Raw genomic sequence first — 19,281 nt, 5'->3', positions numbered from 1 at the left:
GTATCTCAAGTTTGGGCTCGCAAGTCAAAGCATAAAAAGAACACACAAAAACAATTTAAATAAAATAAAAAAATAAATTATATATATATCGTCCGATTGACAGTTTTGTAACTCGAAGGCCAGGCCACTTGTATCTCAAGGCAGCACTGTATTTATTTAGATCAGACCTGACCTTGGCCTGAGGACAAAAGCAGCCAATAGGAGGATTGGTTGGAAAAAAAATTAAAATAAAATAAAATAAAAAGAAATCAGTGACTCGGCGACTCCTCGAAAGCCGAACCGCGAATATGCGGAGGTTGATTGTATGCCCAACACTGCGAATTACAATTGAATCAATTGAAAAAAAGATGACAAGAGGACGAGGTTTTGAAAATATACATCACATTTATTGGTCACCAGGAGTCCCTACTGCTGCCGACTGCCCTTCCAACGAATTGGACCACCGAGCAGGTAAGCGCTGCTACCAACAGAAACAAAGCTGATACACGCCACTGTGTTCTTCTCTACAAGGTAACACAACGTACAAAAAAGCAAGTCTTGGAAAGCAGTCCGAGTCGTCTCGGTTCGGTTAGTAAAAAAAAGCACTTCTTCTTTCCTCGAGTGAGTTTTCTGCCGCCTGGCTCGTTGGGCAGCCGGAGGAAGGAGGAGGCGGTGCGGGTGCGGGAGGCGGACGACGATCCCGCTCGTGCTCACGCCGCATCCTTTCCGAGAAGCATTCACGCTTCGCAGACCCCGGGAGTCAATGAGACGAGTGCTTTAAAAAAAAAAAAATCTCTCCTCGCACGGCACACGACAGCACAACACTAGCGCGATGTTGGACACGAAACTAAACGGGTGATGAGATGACACAACCCCCACCCGGACCTTTCCTCCTCCTCCTCCTCGTCGGGAACGCCGACCCGGCCGGGCAAGCGGCGGCGGCAGAGGGAATAAAAAAAGGAGCCGGGCGTGTCCTATCCCCCCAAATGGAAAAACATGACTGTGAGGCGGCCTCACCAGGATGCCGAAGGCACCAGCAGGACCAACAGCAACGCGGGCCACGCCAGTTTATCCTTGCACTCGCCGCTCTTTGCCCGTACACCTGACGGGAGGAAGAGGAGAGGGACAATTATCATTAAGATGCACTCAACAAATCAAGTACAATGAACACCCACCTATACATGTTTCGCCATTCAAATATAAAAAAATATTTTTTTTATGAAATAATACAACTCATTTTTTGGACACATGACTTGTTTTTGGAATTATATGACATCTTTTAAATTACATTTTAGAAATATAATAAAAATAAACTTTTGTGGTAAATGTAAAAATTTTTCAGAAATATAAAACTATTTCAGAACATGAATACATATTCAGGAAGAGGTTTTAAGATACAGTAACAAAATAAATTCCAAGGTTTTTATTTAAATTTTTATTTATTTTTGTTACATCTTTAAAGACAGCACAATTTCAAAACGTGTCAATTGGACCTGCAACATAACAAGAGGGTTAAAACTAGAAACCACGCTATTTTATTATATACTTCCTTTGAATTACACATCAGTAGTACTGTTACATTATTTTATTAATAGAAATATGTAAATATTTTGAATTCTTTTTTTTTTTTTTTTACCCAAAAAAAAAAACATTTGAAAAGAGGCCATAAAAAGAATAAAAGAACAAAATAGGGCCAGATTTTATCTCAAATTGTAAAATATATTTTATTTATTTACATTTTTATGTATTCATATATATATATATATATTTAAAGACAGCACTCTCAAGATTCAATGAAAGCTGCACTATATTTGCAACTGTATTGTGTGGCGCATTGTCCAAGTAATTCAGGGTGCAAACAGAACACTGAGACCGAGCGAACCGGCCATGAGGATAAACCATCTGCCGGCCATTTTCATCTGGCCGTCGTTACACTAGCAGCTTAATTGGCCGAGCGCATCGGTGAAGCTTTGTGTGTGTGGACGAGGTAATTAAAAGAGTATTAGCCAATGAAAACTTTGCTCACGCAACAGCTTTGACTGCTTAATTAGACCAAATAAGGTCAAGCTATGCTAAAATAAACAGCAGACGGGAAAGTAATGAAGTACAAATACTTCATTACTGAACGGTACTCAAGTCGATTTTTTTAGTTAACTAACCTTACTTGTTATTCTGATGACTTTTGACTTGTATTCCCTAAATTTGAAAACAGATATGTTCTTTATACTCCTTACTGTCAAAACAGGCTTGTTACTTTATTTCTCTTTCCCAAACTACATGGATGACAACACGATGAAAAAAAAAAAAAGAAGCCATAAATAGAGAGGATTGTTCTTGAAGTTTTCGGCAACAACACTGATTTGTGGTGAAGGTGTTGTGTCTTGCGCCAAACTAAAAACCCAAAATGGGTATTGTACAGTACATATTGGACATGAAATTGTCACTTTCATCCTGAAGTACATATTCGTCTGGCAGCTTACCAGATGAGGTGACGAGTCGTATTTGCGAGCTGACCGCCCCTTCCCCGCCCTCGCTGAGGACCCGCACCTCGATGACGTAGGTGCCGCCCTCCGGGAGGGTTAGCATGGTGGACGGGTTGATGGTGCGGGTCACCTGGTTGTGCCCTCGGCCCTCCTGCTTGAGTAACACCTGCACAGCAACCACCATCCTCTGATACAATTGTGACATATTACATAAATCTCAAACCCCTGCATGACTAAAGTACAACTGAAAATACGGCTTTATTGTAATTTTTCACACATCAAGCCCGCTTTGAGTGATATGTGGAGAAGGGCTCGCAAATGCGGCAATGAAGTTTTTCGAAAGTGCCCAAAAATGACTGAAAACCTTTTTTTTTTTTAAAATTTCAAATAGCCGTTCTGCGTGAAGAGGTATTTTATGTAACGACAGTCAACTTATAATAAAATAAAGACTTGCGAGAACAGATGTTTATTTTTGTAGATTTTTTATTTTGCTGAATTACTGTAGTGTGCTTTGTCTTAACATGCTACTCGCAAAAATGCCATGTGACCATATTTCACATATTTGCTAATTGTATGCTAAAAACCGACTCCTGTTACTCTGTCCTGCTTCTCAAATGAGGAGTTTCAGTACAATAAAACAATGACAAAAAAAATAAAGTTACCTAAGCTGGGCCAAGAGACATTTTGAGAAGTTCAATATGTGTAGTATTGGATTTAGAGTAATAAAAAAACAAAAAAGAAGAGATTTAAATGAATTTTGAGAGCTTTACAACAAGCAAATGCCACTGATATGGTGGAATGGCCCAGGTAATACTCTTTTGGTGTCATTGTCTCCCATTACCCCAAGATGGGACCGGCTCATTGCCGCAACTACGAGCATAATGATGAATTGGAGTTGTTCCTATTTGCTTCAACGCAAGCAAGCGGTAAAATTCTGCTTTACGCGGCACATAAAATGTTGGGGTACGTGGCTTTAAAACATTTGGACTGGACAACATAAGGAAAGTGGTTCCCATCCCCCTGCTTGGCCCGACTTGTGTTCGTTGCCTCCCTTGCAACAGCTTGGAGGTCACGAGCCAGAAGGAGGTTCTCGTGGGCTCTGAGCTGCCAAGCTTTGAAAGCCAGCCAGCTCTTCTCCTCCTCCACAGCCTCACTTTCTCTGTGTTGTTGAAGCATCAGTGAAGCTCTGGCCTCTATTTTTAAACTCGGAGTTTTGTATTTATGAAGTAAAAGGTGTAATATCATGTTCAAACCTAGCTGTTGTGTGCATTCCAGGCCAGCAGTTGGCAGTATAACTTGTCAGCGTTACTAGTTAGGAGCACTAATGGTGATGCAATTCTCAATTTTCACAGGCAAATGGAACAGGAGTTAGGACTCAGTCAAACTTATTATTATTATTTCATCAAATATTCTTTGTAATAAAATCAACCGATTAATTAAAACAGAAAAATACATAAAATGTTCATCCTATCATTATAAGTAATGCCCGTGTTTACTTATGTTGTGTTTTTTTTTTTGCCTACAGGAAGGCCAACTCCAGATAGATGAATTAACTGGCGATAATGACGACAATGATCTCTTCTCATTGTTTGTCTTTGTTGTCCTGCAAACGTGCATCCGAGATGTGAAGAATGAAATTTCAAATCCTGTATGCCCTGTACATATCTTACTACCCATTTTACGAAAAACTGCATGATCACCATGTATCCGATGACATCGGACTCGTTTTCCTTGGCCTTCACTGGGTCCCAGCTCAGAGACACGTTGTTGCCCTCTTGAATCCACAGCAGGTTGCCCGGAGGCTGCACAGGAGCTGATGAAGCACAAAAGGAAAACAATCAGCCTTGTAAATCAGAGGTACACAATATTATCTACATCACAGTTGTGAAATTACGGGCTTTCCTGGTCTTGGCCACGACAGTGGTACTGGCGGGTCCCTGTCCGATGCTGTTGAAGCCTTTGACGGTGACGACATACTGGCTGTTACCGTCCAAACCCCCCAAGACCAAGGAAGTCTCGTTCTTTGTTGTTTTCTGTTTCCAGCCCGAGTCCTCCTTCTCCGTCGCTTTCCAGTAGCTCACCTGGTCACGCAGAGCCACAGTTGTGTCCAGAGGGAGGAGGAAGTAAGTCTCAAGTCTTAACCTTCAAGTTTCAAGTAAGTGTTCAGTAAGTGTGGCAAAAATCAAGTCAAGTCCAGTCCCTACTAAGTTTCAAGCAAGTCGAGTCAAGTTATTACTTAAGCAAGTCATACAATCTTGCTCGGTCACAACATAAAATCCTAATCTGCGATTGAAATCTGACTCGGGTCAAAGTCACGTGACTTGGGTCCCCCACCATCTGATTGTGTGGTGTGTAGCCAATGTAGTGTCTGGTGGAGCGCACCTCGTATCCTTTGGGTATTCCAGGACCAGGGTTGGGCTGTCTCCACGTGACTCTTATCTGCGAAGCTGAAATTGCGTACGCTTTCACGTCAGACGGCGCCTCTCTGGGCTCTGCACGTGCATGCACAAACACAATTATTATTATTTTTTTGTTTTTACCTGTTTTTCTCCTAAAAACATGTCCAAAGACGCCAAATATGACCTCACCGCCCTCGGCAGAGTGGATGATGACGACCGGGCTGAAGGGCCCGTCGCCCTTGTTGTTGTACACGCCCACTTTCACCTCGAAGGGCGTCAGTGGCGGGAAGGTCTCGTCACGGTACTTGTACGTGGTCGAGTCGGCCGACGTCACCATCTTCTCCTTCCAGCCTCGGCTGCCGTTGGCGCGGAAGGCTACGATGTAGCCGAAACCCTCACCGTTTTGGAACTCCTCCGAAACCGGCTGGAATGTACACAGACAAACGTTTAGGGAGACCAAATGCTTTCTGGGTAATTGTGCAGACACTGCATAACATCGGTTCTGATATGTCATTATTTGGCCCGTTGCCCTATTTAATAATTTTTGTTAGCTTGTTTAGCTTTCTTGCTTCCTTACTAGGTGACATTTTTGACAGAGGCACTGACAGATGCATCTGATTTTCAAAATAAAACTTACACCATCTCGTGATCAATAAAATAGTTTGTGTTCAGTCTTTTAAGTAATGATAGTCACCAAACTTCCTGGTCACGTAAACCCAACCAATGAAATATAAAAATCAACTTCAGTCCCATGGGTCGTTATCCAAGTTTTTGCTAGATTAAAAAACAAATAACGAAATTATCAGTCACTTTATCATTTTTTTTTTGACTTTTAATTGCCAATTGAAACAGGAATGAATGAACGACACACAGATTGTGCAGTTTCACTTTTGGAACTGCCACAAACGAAACAAACTTTTCTCATCTGGAGCAATTTCCTCCATTTACGGTAATTCGCTGCCAGTGTTCATAAAGAAGCAGTCTGTCGTGAGGACTGGAAGGCAAGCGTGCGCGGCTCAGTGGCGCTCGTTACGGACATGTTTGTCTCCCGGCATTCCTGACAGGAGGAGATTTTTTTTTTAACCCCCCCCCCTCCCTCAGGCTGATGTCTGGTGTGGCTTCCCCTGAGACGTCTTTCGGCAACTCCATCCAATCAAACCGCAATTCATTCGAACAAAATTCAATTAATTAATGTGAGCCGCGTGGATTAAGGGCCTTGCTAAGTGCAATATATGGAAAATAGACACTGCCTTTCGCATTTAATGTAATGTGTTTTTATGATACTGCGTGAAAGCCAATATTAATATTAATCAAGACTGACTTTTACTCCCACGGATTCACATTTGCACTTGCTTTACACAATTTAAACTCAGCATCTCAGAAGGAAATATAACATGAAAACACTCCAAGTGACAAGTCTCGCAATGCCAAATGGGGCAATTGAACCTGGAACGCTTCGTCATGTGGACAGAAACCAGGTAGAGTTGCAAATTTCAGGCTTGTTAGGATCAGGAGGAAATAATTTTGGTAGACGTTAAGGTCGCCTTGTAGAATATTACTTGATTAAAAGTCTTAAAGCAGCTGACATTTTATGTACTTAAGACTCAAAAGTAATTTTCTCATATTAAAGTACTTGAGGCGGCACGGTGGACGACTGTTTAGAGCGTCAGCCTCACAGTTCTGAGGACCCTGGTTCAATTCCCGGCCCCGCCTCTGTGGAGTTTGCATGTTCTCCCCGTGCCTGCGTGGGTTTTCTCCGGGCACTCCGGTTTCCTCCCACATCCCAAAAACATGCATGAATTGGAGACTCTAAATTGCCCGTAGGTGTGGTGAATGTGAGTGCGAATGGTTGTTTGTTTCTATGTGCCCTGCGATTGGCTGGCAACCAGTTCAGGGTGTACCCCGCCTCCTGCCCGATGACAGCTAGGATAGGCTCCAGCACGCCCGCGACCCTAGTGAGGAGAAGCGGCTCAGAAAATGGATGGATGGATAAAGTACTTGAAGCAGAGTTTGCAGTTTTGTTAAAACTGTCAGTATAAACCTGACAGTAATTAGTACTTTAAGATACCACCGTAGGGAAGATGGCTAGGGGAAACTTTCAGAGTAAAAGTATACATTTTAGTTTGTAAAAGTGGAGGAATAAGATTGAAAATTGCCATTAATGTAAATAACGAAGTAAAGTACAGATACATGAAAATTCTACTTAAGTACAGTAAGAAAGTATTTGTACGCCGAAAACAAGTAGTTCAAGTAGGAAATTAAAAAAAATATATATCAATGAAAACTTGAAAACTTCCTACATCAGCAAAGAAAAAAAATATGCTGTTGATTTCATGTGCTTTGGCTAGTGAAACGCCTGGCCAAAATGAGCCATCTCCTCCCCGGAGGCGACGGTGCTGGATGGAGACGCACTGACCAATCACCGTGACCGTGCTCATTACAGGCATGATCGGCGCAGCTAAATGAGGTGTCATCAAAGTGGATCATTACAGGCCGGCCGTGCTGCTCGTTCAATATTAGCCTTTTCGGAGCAGCGTGAACAAACAGAAGCCATTTAGGACCCCGCTGTTGGGACGTAGGAGGGGGCACATGTGGACAGAGCGTGATAACTCAGCTCATGACAACAGGAGAGGCAAAAGTACTCACTCTTTCCTGTACTTAAACAGAAGTAGTAGTGTTTGTAGCTTCATGGGCTCTATGTATGACTATGGGGACTTCTGGGTTTAGGGGTGAAAGGAGATATATGTAATTTAGTAAATAATCACCTCAGAGAGGACTGCAAGTATAAAATTGGGTTTGAACTGATGGAATTGGAATTGTTAGTGGAAGAGGCAAACAAATATAAAACGATATCGGATAAAAACGGACCGTCAGGACTGAACAATGCGTCCAAAAATAGTTTCCATGTGTCACTTAAACTGTTGTTGAAAAAATCTGTTAGTTCCAGAATTGGCTGTTGTAGTTTAGTGGAGCTGAGGCGCAATAGGGGCAGAGAATGGGGCATACATATTTCCAGGTCACAGATATACAATATGCCTAGATCCAACCATCATGGATCAGATTTGGCACAGGTTGGTCAGTTTTGGCTTCAGATGATATAAATAACAAAGGTGCTCCGTTTTGTTTTTGAGTTTCAGAGAGGGAAGTGATAGGCCACCACACTTACATGCACAGTCATAAAACCTGTGTGCTGCAAGACAAAACACAAATGTTGGATTTGTCTTGGTTTTTACCAGTCGTGGCATAAACCATATATAAAAACAGAGACAAAAAAAGCAGAAGTACAGGCGTTTGTGGAAAAAAGACTATGTCTTTTTCACGTCGTGGGGTCTTCCGTGGAAGTTGAACAAAACAACCAGTGCCTTTTGACAACGGAAGGAGTAGAAAGTACGGATATTGGTATTCAGGTAAAGTACAGACACTTGAAAACTGTAAAGTAATGAGTATTTGGGCCGGGGGTGCAGATGCGTGATAACTCAGCTCATGACCAAACCCTAATGGGCTTGGTGACTGCGAGGCCATCCCTAATGGACGCCCCCGTGGAAAAGCAGCGGACTGTTTAGTCATTCATCCTGCTTTAACGGCGTCCGGCCGCCCGCCGCCGACCCCTCGGCAGATGATTGCAGAAGCTTTCCCGAATGCGCCTCGCCGGCAAAAAGGGCCACGTCTCCTTTAATAAGGACCTCCATCGATCACCTCGCACCCGCTGCTGATTTATTCCCAAACGTGTTGAGCAGCCACCGGAGGAAATAGCGCACATGCTGAAAACCGGTTAGGTTGCAAGAGAGAGGAGCTTGTCATATTTATGGATGACAGTAAGGCGAAGAGGAGAGACATCATCACATTCATATTTCTTATCACTCGCTCACATGAGTGAATACCTCCCCAAGGCCAATGGAAAACACCAATTGCGTCCAGTGCAGTAAATCGAGTCCTGAAAGGTGCTTCCTCGAGTAAAGGGAAGCAAAATATTAGAAACGTCTCTCAGCGTGACGCAGTGCATTGGCACAACCGCAATAGTAAAGATCCATCCATCCTCTAGTGCTTGTCCTCTAAGCCTGTAGCCATACAGAACTGAAAGAGAACATCCCGATACTCTGAGAAATAACCCTGTGTCGCCTTTGGAATGGCAGATTATTATTATTATTATTTTAAGGCAATTGTAAAAATGTGAGCCAAGATTGATGATGCTGATGGTCATCTGATGGTCATGGTCATCTGACCGGAGTGAGCAATACTGCGGCTACTGCTAACGCTAGTTCAACTATGTGAGAAGAGCGGACCAGAAGAGAGGAGGAAACATGGCTACTACGACTAACCCTGAAATTGCGGACCCTCCACGCTCACTCAGTTCAGCGGGAAGGTAACGTTCCGGTTAGCCGGTTGGGAACAGAGTTGAAAATCGGTTAATCGACAAGACCCAGACTAATTGCCGTAAGTGCTTAAAAAACCTTCCCTAATGTTAGTGCCCCTTCAAAGTCACTATTCTGAAATGGAAACTAGATAGTGTCTTTGAAGGTTTAATATTTATTTATGAAAAACAAATTGAAACATGGGCCAGAAATTGAGTTCTGAATAGAATCTTAACTTTGGTGGATTTGTTGCAGCACTCTCATCCTCATTAGGGTCACGGGTGAGCTGGAGCCAGTCTAAGCAGAGTTTGGTTTGGATACCAGCCAATCGCAGTGCTCATATAGAAAATAACAACAACATTCAAATTCACACCTATGAACTGGATGTGTTAGTACAGCCAACTTACCCAGTCAGAGACTGAGTACAAAGTGCCTAATGTGCTAAAATGTGTTGTGCCAGAGCAAGATTATATGAGTGTGATAAAGCTAGTATTCCTTGAGTAAAGTAAGAAAAACATTTCAAGCAGCTCTCAGTATGATGCAGTGCAGTTGCACAATCACAAAAGTGAGCTTCCATCCATCCATCTGTCCATTTTCGATAGCACTTACCCTCATTAGGGTCACAAATGAGCTGGAGCCTATCCTAGCTGACTTTGGTGCAAGAGGTTGGGGTGCTTTTCTAATCGTAATCAACAGAAGAGCACATTCTTTGCTACTGTATGTCTTATACAGTACAATACTGTAGGGTGCTATTTTACTTGATAAAAAACTGAGTTTTTGGGGATGTTTTATTGAGTGTCTGGTACAGATTGATGGCATTTCCATTCATTTCAATAATGAAAGTTGATCTGAGATGCAAGCGAAGTCAATGTGCAACTGTATTAATATTCTAATTGGACTCAAGCCAACAATATGTTACTCCGACCACGCCATTGACACCAGCAGGCATCCATCCCATCTGGACGGAGCTCACCCCTCCGTAAGGCGCCCGCCGCCCGCGGCCCTCGGTTCCGTGGTTCCACTTCTTCTCCCAGTGGCAGTTGGGCTGCCAGGCCATACTTAATAACGACGAGTTGATTCCACATCTGTTCACCTCTCCCCCTATGCCAAAGTGTCCTTCAAACCATCTTAATTGCAATTTTTTGGCCTCGTTCTCAGTCGCATAACCCCCCCCCCCCCCAGCCCCCAAAGCCCGACCCGTCTGCGGGCAGAGCCTGCGAACGGTTCACGGCAATTTCCCCTTCGCTTGCCGTGAGATTTATTAGCTTTAGCGGGAGATTGCAAACACATTAATACACACCGACGGGTTCATCCGGAGCGGTTCTGACCCGCCGTCTTCTTCCCCTTCTTCTTCTTCTGGGACCCAATTGCATATTCACTACATCTTCATCACTGTGACACGGGTCCCAGGTGGCCTGTGGGGACCGGCCTCATCGCCACATTTGTCATGTGACCCAGGTGAGACCCCCCATCCTCCCCTCCCCCATGTCTGAGACCCTCAATACTATATACTCAATATCTTCATCCTTTATAGGGCAAGGAACCAAAGAGTAAACTGGAGACAAAATGGACACTACACTATACTGTGATTTCTCCCAGCCAATCAACAAACAGAGGCAATGGTAATATTGACAAACGCAGATATTATGAAAGAAAAGTATGTTAAAGCTGATATGATATAACTATACCTATAGCATATACCTTCAACAACAAGAAAACACACATGCACACAGATGCATACACATACAATATAGCAACATTTTTATGACCACGTGAGAGACTGTTAGGTGTCTTTGGATCCCCTTGTTAATAGTAAACAAAATCCATCCATCCATCCATTTTCTGAGCCGCTTGTCCTCACTTGGGTCGCGGGAGTGCTGGAGCCTATCCCAGCTATCTTCGGGCAGGAGGCGGGGTACACTCTGAACTGGTTGCCAGCCAATCACAGGGCACACATAAACAAACAACCATTCGCACTCACATTCTCACCTATGGGCAATTTAGAGTCTTCATTCAACCTAGCACGCATGTTTTTGGGATGTGGGAGGAAACCGGAGTGCCCGGAGAAAACCCTCGCAGGCACGGGGAGAACATGCAAAGTCCACACAGGCGGGGCCGGGGATTGAACCCCCCGGTCCTCAGAACTGTGAGGCAGACGCTCTAACCAGTCGGGCAACAAAATCATTATTATAAAAACAATACAAACATTATTAAAGAAAAAAATACGTATTATATTAATTTGATTGCATTACATGTTTTATAATTCTCATACTTAAATTAGGGCCCTATGAAAGTTTTTTTTAATAAATTAAAGAGATGCTAGTCCTTACATGAAATGAGCCTGAGCTTGCTTAAATGTTTTTTTTAAACCTATATCAGACTATGAATGCAAATGAAATTAATGCAAGTAGAAATGAAATAAAAATAAGTCCTAATTCCAATAATAATTAAAATAAAAAGATCTTTGAACAGAAATTGTCATTATGATATCAATTGTCTTTAATTATCCTTATTTCCAATTATAATTATATTCATTTGAGAAAGAAAAAGACAAATGTCTACATTCTTTTCCACACTTCACAATTTGACGCCTTTATTACATTCTGTGTTGAGCGCTATGGCTCAACGTCCCCTGGCTCCAATGAGATAATCCTCTTTATCATGGACGGGCGCGTCTTATTACAGTAATCACTTCTACCTCTGCTCTGGTGGAAAACAATCATGCTTTAGCTGGCTGTGCTGCTCCCAGGGTTTGTTGGCTAAAAAAACAAAACAAAAAAAACAAAACAAAAAAAAACAATAATAAAAAAATAACAGAACAAATCCAGTCTTGACCCCCTGTACAAGATGTATAAGTAAAACAATATCTTTTGTCATTGACATTCATTGAATGTAACACATGAATAAAGTCACAGCTTCGAAATCTTTGTGAGAGCCTGAGCATATATCGAGTGCTTGTCCGTACTAATACTATAGTTTTTATTCCAAGCTAATTCATTATTGATTTTGTCCTGTAGGGAAGCAGCAGCTCAGACTATATCACTAAATCAGCAAATAAAATCACGCGCACTTGATAAAGTGTTTGTTTCAAATAAAAACGCCGCTTTGCATTCTGCCTAAATCGATGTCACATAAAAGTTCTCTGTGCTCAACATTACTTTGTTGCCTCTGCTGAGGCAGTTTTACATTCATTATCAAAGGTTTTGCTTGTGTGGTACATTGGAATGGCTAAAGCAGGGATGAGCAAAATGCCTGCGCCTTAATAATTACATTATCAAGAGTCCTGTAATATTTGGTGCATTAATTTAGCAATTTCCCCCCCTTTAAAATTGGTTAGTTAAAATAAATGTATTATTTTTTTAAATAAATTGATCACAGTGAATTGGTTCAATATTTGTAAACTAAAAATATTTACACATTGAACACCGCTAGATTTATTTGAAAGATAATTGTTTCATTGATGATTAATTAATAAAAAAATAATTACATTAGAAATTAATTAATTAATTAGAATTATATATATTACTGTATTACTAAATACAACTATTACATATTGAATATGTATTTATACATTTTGTATTCAGTTTACTCATTTATTTCGCTGGAGTCTCACATTAAAAGCCAAATAAAAAGCAAAATACTGTATGTATCCTGTGATGCACTCTGAACTGAAGTACAGTGAAGAACACGGTTATCTGGCGCCATGTTTTGCACAAGGCCATATATGTTTTGTGCGTCTTTATTTGCCCACTTCAGATGACCCCACAGGTGTTTGATGGAATTGGAAACAATTCCCTCCACTGTGACTGGGACTCCCTTTTAAGTTTGAGTTTGAATGTGATTGGTTAATTAAGAACACAGCCACTGTTCCATTTATAAGAGGGTGTGCACACTTGTGCAACCACAGCTGTTTAGTTTTATTTTGCCTCTCAAAACGATTGGCTTTTTTGCTCCCCAATCTAGTTGTACAGGTTATAGGATTTTGGAAAAAAAGTTTTGAAATGATGTCTCATTTATTTATTTTTTTGTAAATTACAAACCCTGGAATCTGAACATGGGTGTGTAGACTTTTTACATCAGTGTTTAATCTGGGAACTTGGTACGCATATACTGAAACATCTGAAAATGTGATCAGAAACATGTACTGTTACACCCCTACTTTCCTTTCTAACTGGTGAATAATGCATGAATCTTAATGTAAAAATGATGACATGTGTTGAAGGTGTGTTTGCATCTACGATGGTGTGCAGTCTGCCCCAGATCCAGATGAGGATGGTGGGGCCTTGGTGGAGGTCTGTGCTCCACTGAGTGTCATTCTATTTTTATTCGGCTCCATTTTTAGGCATAACCCCCTCTACCCTTGTCAAGTTTTCATCCCACGCTGAAAAACTTTCCTCTGAGTTTTAATTAGAGACCACTCTCGACGGTTGCAAGACGGACGCGATGTCGCTAATCGACTCGCCGGGACAGCAGGCGCAACAGAGTGTAAACGCTTGTGATTATTTTGTAAAATGTTCACAATTGTTCAACCATTTCGTTTGAGGCTTTGGAGGCAGCGACATCCATCAACCACGCTTGATCCCCCCCTCCCCCCACCCTCATTCTAGTGACAGGTATTCCCAGGTAAGACAAAGTGACAAATGCTAATGAATAGCCCCGTGTAGCGGCAGCCTGCGCGTGCTCATTATGTCACAGTCTTGGCTCTGGAATTCATGAGCATCTCACAATCATGCAGGCGCAGATCTGGGGGGTGCCATGGAATGAAACCCGCCCACCCCTTTGGACACATTCGTCGTGTGTGCATTTTTGTCACATTTTTTTCCTGTGTAGAATTATCCATCTTTGAGAGGCGGAACATTTGCCACAAGACACCAAGAAAGAATTTCACCTGAGCACACCAACAAGCAGGGCACAGTTTTTTTGTCTTGCAGGGTGTTGTCCGTGTACGGATCAAACAGTGACAAGAAGGACTGTCCGTAAAACCCAAAGCAGTTTAAACCAGTGGATGATTACAAGTACGGTCTGGTACACACACAAAGATTTTTCCACTTTTCCAAGATTTTTTTTATCTGCTACAGACCCCAAACATAAAGATAAACAATCCGGCATTCAACAGTTTTGGTCGTCATGTGTGTGGTGTGCTCCGAGAATCTCAACACAGCACATCACACACACAAAGATTCTGTTCAGACGCCAAACTCGAAATCTCGCGTGATCACACGTGATCTCACAAAGACGACGAAACACTTCCAGCTTGGCGCCGATGTTTCCCGAACGTTCCCGAAGGTTGCCGGAGCTAGGAGCCTTCAAAAATCGGTAGCTTTGGAAAGTACTGTCTGGGGAACCCACTTTTATACAAAAAAACACATCATGTTAGACATGTTTATTTTTATTTACAGTCGTCTCCTTTTCTTGAGTCATGGTGCTTATTGATTGGCTATATTCCGTTCCTCGTCACAATTCTCGGTGTCATGACTCTGGAGAAGTCAGCTCTCCCACACACACGTGAAGACTTTTGGTCATAAATATCGAACACGTTCATTATTTAAGATTGTCGGGCCCGACCTGTTTCGGACCCTAAAATCGTGACGAATCCACTTTTAACGCACATCAGACCTCAGGACAATCTTATAAGACTGAATGAAGATTGTCTGCCTTTTGACCTGCTTGGTTGGGAGGGGCAAAATCGGCACAAAAACAAGCCAATTGTCTTTATGTGCGTTCCGGGCCAAATTTAAATGTAGCAGAGTGAAGGTTGATTTTTTTGCCATGTTTAACTATCATATGACTCTGAAGTACTTAGAGGACCACCTTCAGCAGGTTATTCCTGACCAATCTTTATGAAAAGATGTTACCCATAATCCTTTATGGCGACGACATTTAAAGCAACAGGCCACTGACAAATTTACTGTCTCAACGCTAAGACGCTTGACAGTACAGAAGCAAAATAAAATAAAATCCCTATGCAGAAGTTACTGTTATGCTAAAAAACAAAAAACTTACGATGTTAATATTAGACTACATCATTGTAGTTATGTTCAAAGCCCATCATTTACGCTTCTTTGAAGCTGTCTGTCTTAAAGCCCCATTGGTAATGGTGAAATTTAAGGATTCCCCCCACCCCCGTTCGTACTATTAAAAAAAAAAAAAAAGATCGGGCTGGTGCGCCGCTTACCTCCCAGGAAATGACCAGTTCGTGCCTGCGGCCATTCCCGCCACTCACATTCACCGGCGCCACTGAGGGCACTGAAGAACACGAAAGGAAAGTTATCACATTACACACCCTGAGGGTACACTCCCAAAAAACTATATTGTGTATTTTATAAATAGCATTGGCTCGGAGGTACCTGCTTCTTTAGTTCGGACTCCTCTGGAAGGAGCGCTGGGATCTCCCGTCCCGATGGCGTTGCTGGCGACCACTCGGAACTCATACTCCACCCAGGGGTTGAGCTCGACCGCCATGGCCGACTCCAGCTCCCCAGTCACGGGCTCTGGGTCTGCAACGAGCAAAACTATTTCATCAGATTGAGAATTTAAAATGAGAAATCACACATTTGACTCCAAATCTTTGAGTTGGCAAAGGTGGTCCTAAAGTAGAAGTACAGATACATGTGTAAAAAAAAAAAGTTGCTAATGCTCCCTGGTTCATGTTCCTCCATGTTGTTGCTGTCCCTGTGTTTTCCATTTTAAAAAGGCCCCCAAGAAATTATTTGTACTTTGGTACTTCTTGCAAATGTTGACGATACACAGTGTAGCCATTGTTTCATATTTAATTCTGCTCTGTTCTCAACCAGCAAGACAGGACAAAAGAGAGCATAAAATATTTAGCTATGCATATTTTTCTAAACTGGGTGGTCACAACCTGCTTTCTGTCATTTGTCTGAAAAAGGCTTCCAAAGAGCATTTCAGTCCATCGTCGCCGACGTTTTACACGGAGATGAGCTCTTGTAATCCGGAGGGTTGAGAAACGCCTTTGCGACCGTATTTGCTAATCCTCAGTGACGCTACATGCTAACGAAGGCGTCATCAGGCGAAAGCTCTCATTATCATCACAACAAAGTCGAGCGCAAGAGAGCATCCCGGCAATACACTCACAATACATCCAGAGTATTTTTCGCACAATAAAGCTAATTTGCATAACTTTTTAACACCCGTCTACACTTTAATGCTAATTGATGCCTTTGGTGCCAAAGAACAGAAAATCAGCACTGATGCCAAATAAGCACGAGTCTCCTAATTGTGGCCAAAAAGGTTACTTGCAGTTACAAAGCATGACGAATAATACAGACCCCAATTATTTTTTGCTCCATTTCAACTTGTTACATTGGCTTCTGATAAGATGGTTTGAGAGTTGGACAGTTTTCTAGTTCAATTGAAATAATCTTGCCGATTGGACTCTGCATTGATTACCTGTTTTAACCGTTTGCCAGCCTAATGAAAAGGGGCTGCGGGCCTGCAGGTGGTAGGTACTGATCGGACTGTGGTCGTCCAGGCCACGGGTCCACGACAGGGTGGCTGTGGTCTCGGTAATCTCCTCCACAATCACCACACCGGGAGGCCCGGGAGGACCTAAAAGGGTGCGAGGAAGAGAAGATGAAATGATTATCATTTTTCTAGGTTCCTCACCATCGTGGTAGAAAACAGCATGCAACATGGCGACCCAGACCCGACAAGCAAAAATATCACTGGGGCGTTGCACGTTGCTCCTACTGGGGTGGAGTCATATACTCAACAGAGCTACAATATGAGTTCCATCCATCCGTGGTCTGTACTGCTTTTCTTCAACATATAAGAGGAAGGCAGAGTACTGCGAGAACATGCAAACTCCTCACAAGATGGCCAGAGGTGAGATCTGAACCCAGAACCTCAGAACTACGAGCCAGGCATGCTAACCACTAGACCATTGTGTTGCCTGCGTTTTTCTAGACGAGAGGACATTCACAGGAACTGGGCAGTGTTATTTTGGAAATATCCAAACAGAAGGCATTCACAAACAACATTAAGCTCTCGTCGGAATCAATTCGCAGCTGCTCCATATGAGAATAATGTCTTCGTGGAGGCCATTAGACAAACAAATTAGCATGAATAGCAGTAATCTTGTAATCTCCCTCAACCAAACAAACAAGCGAACAAAGCCAACTAAACTGCAAACACAATCAGAGCGCTGATCTGAGAGGAATTCTCTATTGTCGCCTTTTTGGGGGCGAGGTTTTAGGTGTCAGGACTCGCCGTGTTCTAATAAAAGCGAACATATGTTTGCCTCCGTCTTGTTTAGTGAACGTCGTCATTGCGGCAAGCGTGCAGACGCAAGGAAGGTATGTGTGTGTGTGTGTGTTTGTGTGTGGGAACAGCTGGCGTTCTCGCCAATGAAAGGCAATGTGCTGTGTCCCCATCAAGGTGTCTCGTAAGAAGGTTACCGTCAAAGAGGCACAGTGACAAAATGAGAACACACTTACAATGCGCTACGCTGCGGTTTGCAAACTAAACTGGAGAACAGAACATCAGTGGCATCATCACGCGGTCACAAACAGAATCGAAAAGGACATATAATATGCTACATTTACATTCTAATTCCTCATATGAAACTATTGTGACACCTAGACTCAGGAGTGCCCCAACTTAGACGTTTCTGGAGTTATGAGGCGTTGCTTGCTCAAAAAATTAAGATGTGAACGAGCTTAAGATACGCCACCGCTCAAATGAAGTGCAAAAAATTGGTTTGCATTAGTTGTAGGTGCAGCTAGTTAGTGATAGTGGGGTCTTTTGTCTACTACTGGAACACACAGTGTTGAATTTAGTGACTGATGGCTATTTGCCAGCGAGGTGTAGCTAGCAATCCGAGGCGAGTACTTGTTGGCGGGGGATCCGTTCAAAGCCCACAGCGTTGGATGTGTCTTTGAACAAACGTACAGCGTCGGTCCACCGGGAGTTGGTGGTTTGGTGTCAGTTCAATCTTTTTTTTTTTTACAAACCGGGAACTAGCGACGAGTCTGTAAAACCGTACATAGCAATACAAGAAGGAGTGAATTCCTGACCGATACAGTAGTCAAGTGGAAAACATGTTAGAGTGAAAAATAACCAATATATTGCCAATTTAGGAAAAGAGCAGACAGTTTCAACAAGCATGAATGGTTTTAACATGCCCATGTACATATATAACACTGTTGGTTTCTTTACAACACAGTTTGTTTCTTTACAAAGTGTGCTGTAATTATTATCCTTGTGGTATTTTAATTAAAGCATGTCACAGACATGTTATGAAAACACCTAGCAACTGTTTTAAATAGTGGGGGGAAAAAACAGTAGGGTTCTTGCTATGATATAAAATAATCCAGAAAATTTGACGAATAGGAAGAAACATAAATACAAAGATACCTGAAAAATCTCCTTCAGTACAGCAAGAAAGCATGAGGACTTTCTTCCTGCCCATGTCTGAAAATAAGTCGGTTTGTGTACAAGTTAGAAGAAGCCGGACACAGACACCAATCCTAAACGGTCCCTTCTCTTTGCGGCCTCGACAATATGGGGCAAATCAAATTAAGAGTGGGTCCAGTCATCCAGCAAACGCAAACCCAATTTACTTTGCGCTGGATGACAGGTCCTGTCAGCTCCGCTTAAGACCAACTTTGTGCACATGGGGGAAGCCGGCCTCTCACACTACAATATTTATAGACACGCTTCAATTAAAAATAAGCTGGATACATTCTTAGACGAGCTGCAATGATCTCATGGCAATATGGTAGCAGGGTTTTAAGATTGCAATGTTGGTAGGGAAGGCGTCCGGGGGACACAATAAAGAAAAAGTGAAAGTACAGTTGTGAAAAACAAGCCGTAAAGTCACCAGAATGAACAAACAAACATGACCAAAGAAGCAATTATGAGTGCCATATTTTTTTCATTTTTATTTTTTTATTTTGTCGTGGTAATATTTTTTCCTTCCAATTTTACAATTTTTAAAATAAATACGAAAACTATATTCTTGAAACATTTTCATATTATTCTTTAGAATTATGATTTTCAAATAATAAAAAAAAAAATCTTGTGTTTTTTCAATGTCGTGTTCCGATG

General features: G+C 42.2%; 1 protein-coding gene across 5 annotated transcripts in view; it reads right to left on the bottom strand.

Moving 5' to 3' along the window:
* Positions 1–386: 386 nt before the first annotated feature.
* cntn5 (contactin 5) overlaps positions 387–19,281 on the bottom strand; it is a 113,311-nt gene continuing 94,416 nt past the window's right edge. For all 5 annotated transcript variants that reach the window (XM_061682299.1, XM_061682298.1, XM_061682302.1 and 2 more), the window contains 9 exons: positions 16,624–16,782; positions 15,561–15,710; positions 15,389–15,459; positions 5,051–5,285; positions 4,845–4,954; positions 4,357–4,543; positions 4,163–4,275; positions 2,460–2,628; positions 387–1,081 (listed from right to left, as the gene is read on the bottom strand). In XM_061682299.1, coding sequence (XP_061538283.1) covers positions 993–1,081; positions 2,460–2,628; positions 4,163–4,275; positions 4,357–4,543; positions 4,845–4,954; positions 5,051–5,285; positions 15,389–15,459; positions 15,561–15,710; positions 16,624–16,782 — 1,283 coding nt within the window. In that variant the 3' untranslated portion in view covers positions 387–992. The remainder of the gene's footprint in view (positions 1,082–2,459; positions 2,629–4,162; positions 4,276–4,356; positions 4,544–4,844; positions 4,955–5,050; positions 5,286–15,388; positions 15,460–15,560; positions 15,711–16,623; positions 16,783–19,281) is intronic.

This window comes from Phycodurus eques, chromosome 7 (genome assembly GCF_024500275.1).
Source record: "Phycodurus eques isolate BA_2022a chromosome 7, UOR_Pequ_1.1, whole genome shotgun sequence".
NCBI classification, from domain to species: domain Eukaryota; kingdom Metazoa; phylum Chordata; class Actinopteri; order Syngnathiformes; family Syngnathidae; genus Phycodurus; species Phycodurus eques.
Note: the sequence above shows the minus strand (reverse complement) of the source record. Positions and strands in the feature narration are given on the sequence as shown.